This window comes from Clarias gariepinus, chromosome 8 (assembly GCF_024256425.1).
Source record: "Clarias gariepinus isolate MV-2021 ecotype Netherlands chromosome 8, CGAR_prim_01v2, whole genome shotgun sequence".
Taxonomy (NCBI): domain Eukaryota; kingdom Metazoa; phylum Chordata; class Actinopteri; order Siluriformes; family Clariidae; genus Clarias; species Clarias gariepinus.
In genome coordinates, this window is record NC_071107.1 from 10288830 (window position 1) to 10295626 (window position 6797).

General features: G+C 37.2%; 1 protein-coding gene across 3 annotated transcripts; it reads right to left on the reverse strand.

Moving 5' to 3' along the window:
* Positions 1 to 75: 75 nt before the first annotated feature.
* Positions 76 to 5233, reverse strand: hnrnph3 (heterogeneous nuclear ribonucleoprotein H3 (2H9)). Of its 3 annotated transcripts, none has more exons than XM_053501635.1 (10): positions 5121 to 5233; positions 3954 to 4067; positions 3639 to 3794; positions 2763 to 2906; positions 2241 to 2379; positions 1592 to 1782; positions 1279 to 1487; positions 1064 to 1199; positions 906 to 962; positions 76 to 792 (listed from the first exon to the last, which is right to left on the reverse strand). In XM_053501635.1, the coding sequence occupies exons 2-10, from the start codon at positions 4039 to 4041 to the stop codon at positions 716 to 718; spliced, it is 1197 nt and encodes a 398-aa protein (XP_053357610.1). In that variant the 5' UTR covers positions 4042 to 4067; positions 5121 to 5233; the 3' UTR covers positions 76 to 715. The 3 variants fall into 3 exon arrangements, with proteins under 3 accessions (XP_053357610.1, XP_053357607.1, XP_053357611.1); XM_053501632.1 differs by having other exon boundaries at positions 3954 to 4064; positions 5121 to 5178; XM_053501636.1 differs by lacking the exon at positions 3954 to 4067 and having other exon boundaries at positions 5121 to 5165.
* Positions 5234 to 6797: the final 1564 nt, after the last annotated feature.

The window sequence follows — 6797 nt, forward strand, 5'->3', positions numbered from 1 at the left end:
ATCTTCTTTACCATCTGCTAACTTGCTAACAGATGCAATCTGCTATTTCAAAGATGACTCCACTCACTCCTCACCATTGATCAAATAAACATTCTTTAATTTCAGACATTTGTATCATGGGTACACAAATAGTATACATCAGATTAGGAGTGAAAAGTTCCTGACATCCCTAAAGAGAGCAACCTTAAAGGTCTCACACGGATTCACAGATTTGCAATGACTGAACACAAAACAAATGTACAAATGTTTATTCTGAAAGCAATACTTTAAACATTGGAAGTTTTAAATGTAATGGCCAGCAATGATCATTTGAACAGCAATAATTCAAATAGGAACTCTGCATTTAACATAACTATCTAAGAAAAAAATTTAACAGCCAAATAATATTCATTGCTGGGGGAAAAAAGGCTTACAGATCTTAAAAGATGGCAGCCCATCACAGTGTCCTCTGAGATTGCAGAGCTACGTAGATAACATCATAAATCAACACTAATAAAACAAACACAGAAGAATCAGATATAAAATTAAGCAAAATGTACAGTAGCTGGTCGACCTATATATAATTATTTATATACTTCATTTATACTTTAAATTCCACTCTGACTGGAAAATATTCAGCTTCAGTTTTCTACGAATTTGTGAAAACACCTTTATACAAAAAAAAAAAAAAAAAAAAAAACCTTCCCGGTGAAAATTTTCTTGTAAAACGGTATCTTCAATACATGCCCCTTGGCCCGCTTCCTCGGGAGCCCATGCCCCCAGAGTTGCCATAGTAACTGCCGCCTCCACGACCTGGGTACCAGTAATTGTTTTATAGAACAAAGGAAATAATTACATGCAACTGCCTCTTAGAAAAGTATAAAAAAAATTCACAGTGCATTTAAGCAATGAAAGGTGCTACTCACCCATTTCAGATGCTCCGCTGGAGGTTGAATTTAAAAAAAGCTCTATATAGCGGTGCTCTACAAGGGGAAATAAGTAAACCATAAGAGAAATGCAGAATATTTGAAGTTGCAATAAGGATATGAAAATAAGGACATAAAAAAAAACAGGAAGCACATACGCATGTGATTCTTGTCCTTTGACATGGCTGATACAGCATCTTCATGTGTGGCAAACTCTACATCTGCCTCTCCTGTGGACTTGCCGCTTGGTCCGACATCAATGTGCACACGGACTGGATGCAGTGGTGCAAAGAACTAGAACAAGAGATATTTTTACCATCATGCTAATCATTAGAAGGATTCTGAAGGTGACAAGGACACTTTAGTGTCTTACACTGGCTATGTCTGACTCTGTTGCACGGAACGGAAGTCCTCTCATGTGCACAAAATGTCCACTGTGAAAGCCTGAGCCTGAGTCCCCTCCACCATAACCCTGGCTTCCCACTCCTCTTCCACCTCGTTCTCCTCTGGCACGCTCTTCAAACATTCCATTACCGAAGCAGTAGTTGTTAAAACCATTGTAATTGTCAAAACCACCATAACCTGCAGAACAGAGGCAAGTTACAAAACTTCAACAAAAAACAATAATCATCAATCACAAAAAAAAATCTAATCCTTTATTAGATTTTCCCTGAATAAATACATACCACCACTGTAACTACTTCCACTGCGCATCTGCTCCAGAACAGCACCTCCTCTTCCAGGACCAGGACCAAAGAAGCCTCCACGGCCCATCACTGGTCTGTCGTAGGGGCTAGGTCTCTGTCCCATCATTCTCCTCGGGACGTCGTAGTATGCACGGATTTCATTTCGGCTACTTTTGAATATTTCTATGTACCTGAGTTTGTTGAAATGCAGAGTTTTAGCAACATGTAAAACTTAACTGTTTCACAGAAATGATGACAGCTTAGTGAGTCAATGTCCTCAAAACCCATGATTTATTTAATTACCTCAGCAAACAAAAATGAGTGGATGTTTATAAATCAGAGGGAAGGGACAAAGGGCCTAATGCTATTCTCACTACAATTCTTTACTATGAGCAGCCTTAAAAAAATCAATCCTAAAAAAAGGCTCCTTTGAATACAGATTAATGTCCCACCCCCACAAACATAAAATATAATGCTAAACATACAGTTTACTCCTTCTTACATCATTTTCCACCCATGTATTATATGTACATAAACATGCCAAGTTTAACATTTAGAAAACATTGTTATTAAAAGTATTAAGATGCATGACCCCCAATCCCACAGTACAGATATCATTAATCACCCAGCCCAGTCTTGCCAGCCCCACCTGTGCCCTATTCTTTCCTTGTGTTTCCCCAGAGCTTTTTCTGCTATCTCCTTTGAGGCAAACTGCACGAAGGCTTCCCCTGTGCTCCTCCCCTGGTAGTCCATCGGCAATGTAATCCCATTTGGCACGATTTTCAACCCTTTAACCCAAGGACAAATAACCCCACAGAGGGGGACATGTTAAATAGCAACATTCTCATGTGTAGAAAAGAAAGTCCCCCCAAATTTAGTCCCTTAAATCATCCCATACAGTGTAATCACACACATAATCCTTAGAAACATATTCACTAACAGTTCTGTACAAATTAAACAGTCAAGTGTATGACACACAAATGGTATGTTAATTAGTGAGACTATGTTAGTCACAAACTAAAGATCAACATTTGGGAGAGCATAAGGTATACATGTTGATCGTCACTATGCATGAGTCTTGCATTAACAAAAATTTGATTTCATAGAAGACAGTACTCTCACAAAATCACAAAACTAAAAAAAAAGAACAAATACTGATTAGAAGGCATACCTGAAAAGAACTGAACTATCTCCTCCTTACTGCAGCCGAAAGGCAGTCCTCTGAGCTTCAGCATGCAGCCGCTGCTGCTGTCATAATCTGTCGGGCCACAGCGTTTCAGCACCCAGTCCATTTCACTGCGGTTTGACTTGAACACTGCACAGTGTGATACACTCAGTGACTGCACTGACAGACATGCACATAATACACTCGCAGTCTGACTTGGCCAGGTAGTACATTATTTAAAATTCACGTACACAGAACCAGTCAAGAGTTTGAACACAACTTCTATATAAATAGGATGAGCTAAAAATGTTGCTCATTTATGATGCCTAACTTTTCTAACTATGGTCTTTCCTGATTTTTATTTCTTTCTACATTGTAAAACAACCATATAGGCACTCAAAATATGCAATAATTTCCTTTGCAGTTGATATTGAGATGTGTCTGCTCCGTACAGCATACGGCTTTAATCTGAGGTGTGGTTAATAGGTGATGTTTGAGGCTGGTAACTCTAAACTCGAACTATTTTACATTTTGCAAAAATATTGAATCGTACCACCCAGGTTTGAAATTAATTTCCTGTAACAGCACATCCCATCATGTTTTATTTTTTACATTATCAGGCTGTGAATTAGTCAACATAATTAGATTCAGAAAGGCTGCATCATGAGCAATAAGCAACACTTACATATACGGTAAATCAATGGCATAACTTAATTATCTTAACTTCTACAGCAAATAATTAACAGTAATTATCAGAGCACTATGCATGGAAACACCTTGGCTTAATGTTTTATTTTGTGCACATTTTCATTTTATTGTCATACAAAAGGGGGGGGGGGGTCAACTTTTCAGTTTAAACACTTAAAACAGTGTGCCTATTACCTTCAATATATCGATGACCCATATATTTGCGATCTTTTGAGAGGGCTTTTTTAAAGTCCTCAGCTGTTTTTAGTTCAATGAAAGCCTCGCCGCTGGGCCTGCCCTCCTTCGAGAAGGTGAAACACACCCCGTTCACTTTACCTACAATATCACAGTCTGCAAAACAGGAAAAAAAGTATAATATGGAAATCAAGACATTTGGTCTTCCTGGATTGCATTAAAAGATTTTTGTTGATAAGAGAGAGGGTTAGACATGTCCATCACAATTATATTCATTCTTTTTGGAGAGAAAACAAATTTTGACACTTGTCTGACCAGAAAAAAAGGAGGCCACTTCCTCCTGGGTACATGACCACGGTAAGCCTCGGATGCGCACCACATATCCCTCGTCGCTGTGAGACATGGTAATATCAGACCTCAGGGCAGCTACTGAAATAAACAGGGGGGGGGGGGTCATACACGGTTAGTAATGAGTTTAATATATTTAGGGCTTCGGGGCAACAAACTAGACTCCATGGATCCGGTAATAACAACAAATAAATAGGATGAGCTAAATACGTTGCTCATTTGTGATGCCTAGCTTTTAATGGGATAACATGGACTTGACCCTTAAGAGACTTTCCCAATATTTTTGGAAATCTTGGTTGTACATCAAGAACGGCAATCAGCAGCAAGCACCCATTATGATATTATAATGATATGTAGGTGTCGATATAAAATACAATTCTAAAGTAATTATAAGTAATAATCCTAAAGGATTGCAAAGGAACTGCAATTTACCATCTTAAATGCAAATACACATTTAAAAAATAATAATTAATTGATTTGAGTCAGTGTGGAGGTACATGAATTGGCACAATATACACACAAACACAAGCAGCTGGCAGACGCAACTTATAAAAGTGCTTTAAAGTTTCCGTCATTGGATAGATCATAATAGTGGTTATGTGTTATATTCCACACTTTTATATTTATATAGTTAAATTAATTAAGATTTATTTTTTAGTACTCTTTTTCACAGAGAGAGAGATTGGAAGAGTTAGCTAGTTTATTAATCTCACCTCCCGTTGCTAGTTTGACTGAACTTGCTAATGTTGGCTAATGTCACACACCAAAAACTTTCACCGCCTAATATTTCCATGCAAAGTGGCCCGTCAAAGCTCTGACAAACAACTAAATACCTGAGAGTTTGTCATTTTATCGTATAAACCACTTTAATCCGCCCATAACTACATATAATTCCTAGTCTTTCCCAGACGCACTATATTCCTGAGCGCGCACAGGAAGTACGGATGTTAGCTAGCTAGCACAACTGCGTTACGCTAGTTCACGCTAGCTTAGCAAACTGGACCAAACTGCACAGCAAATTCTGCGGCACATAACAGCAACACTGTCTCTCACTATTGTCATGATGTTGGACCCGATTAACAGCACAAATAAACAGCACAAGGCAGAGAAGAGTAACTCTATATCCGACATTACCTGGTGTATTTCTCCAGTGTCTGAGTGCTTGTCCTTCCTCCCCCCACAGGTACTGAACAACCAGTTACAGCATAAACGGGGTTGCCAGACACTACATAATCCCTGTTTAAAAAATGATTGGATTATTCTATTACGTGTTTCATACGTATGCATGAAATATGAAGTACAACATGCGTATTGGACTTCTAAAAGTATTCTGTAAATACGATATAGACACTTGAAGGACATTTATACATTTTGTTTCGAAACGTCCATGTCAAGAGGAACAAAACTGGAAATCACATGATCACCATCTTTCAAACTTTCTTATGTGATCTATACTTTAATTAAACAGGGTGTTTTGGTGTAGAATCTCTCTCTCTCTCTCTATATATATATATATATATATATATATATATATATATATATATACAGTTTATATAGCTCGTGTCTATTTCGTTTTTGACGCTCTCATGACCCTCAGTCACGTGACTAGGCACGCTTGTCGTGCAACATTGTTCGTATGATAAATTTCATTAACGTGTTGTTGTTGTTGTTGTTTTAGAAGAGTGGTATTGCCAAGTGTTAGTTTTTTTCATTAATTACATAAATATTTTCATATTTTATTCTTGTATAATAAGTAAATACAATACATCCTTTTATAAGTAGGAAATAAGATGGTGTTATAAGAAAATATTCAACAACAACTGCGGCGAATTTTCTGTGAACCTCTTTAAGTTCGTTATTAAAAAAAAAATAATAAAAAAAAAACAATACCTTTAATAAATTTCACTTACAACCACTGTGTGACACTGTTTTCAGACCGTAGAACTCGTTAAAGCACCTGTATAGAATTTTTTATATTATAATCAATTAGAAATTTGAATTATATATTCTTGTTGACTATTGGTTTATTTAGTTGATATCTTTTTATAAGACTTTGGTTTAAGTGCCTTATATCGATTGGGATATTGTATCCAATCTGGCAACCCACCCTCAGAAATATCGCGAGAGGTGACGTTTGTCTCGTTTAGTCTAGGGTCGTTTTTGCAGATCAAAGTCTGCACGTGCGCACACTCAATAGGCCAGTGTAATGCATGTGATGCATCAAATCAGATTACTTCATACACAGAGCAATACAAATTAAAATGTATTTCCACTCTGACATGGACTTTGGTCCCGTGTTTAATACAATAGCAATTATATATAAAACTTATAAAACTTTATAAACATTGTATTGTTCTCAGTTATTTACAGATACATAAACTATAACTATAAATATATATAAGCAATGAGCTAATTTATGTATTGTAATCACTTATATAAAACAATAGTGACCATTGTTTTTATTCCTATTTAATGACCGTGGTAGGACCTCCGGTCAACACTCACAATTTAGGCAAATTGGAAACGAAAATTACCCTAATCTGCATGTCTTTGGACATGCTTCATGCACACAGACCCCGAGGTAGAAATTGAACCCAAACCCTGGAAGTGCAAGCCGACAGTGTTAACCACTAAGCCACTTTGGCGCCATTTACAGAAATACACTGTGGGTGTTGATAGTGTGTTTCAGGGTGTTTACTCAGGTAGTTCCATCACATACATGTCACAATCGCCTTCCTCACTGAAAATAACAATAGGCAGCATAATCATCAGCTTTAATGTCATACTGTGACGTAACAGTAGACATAGAGA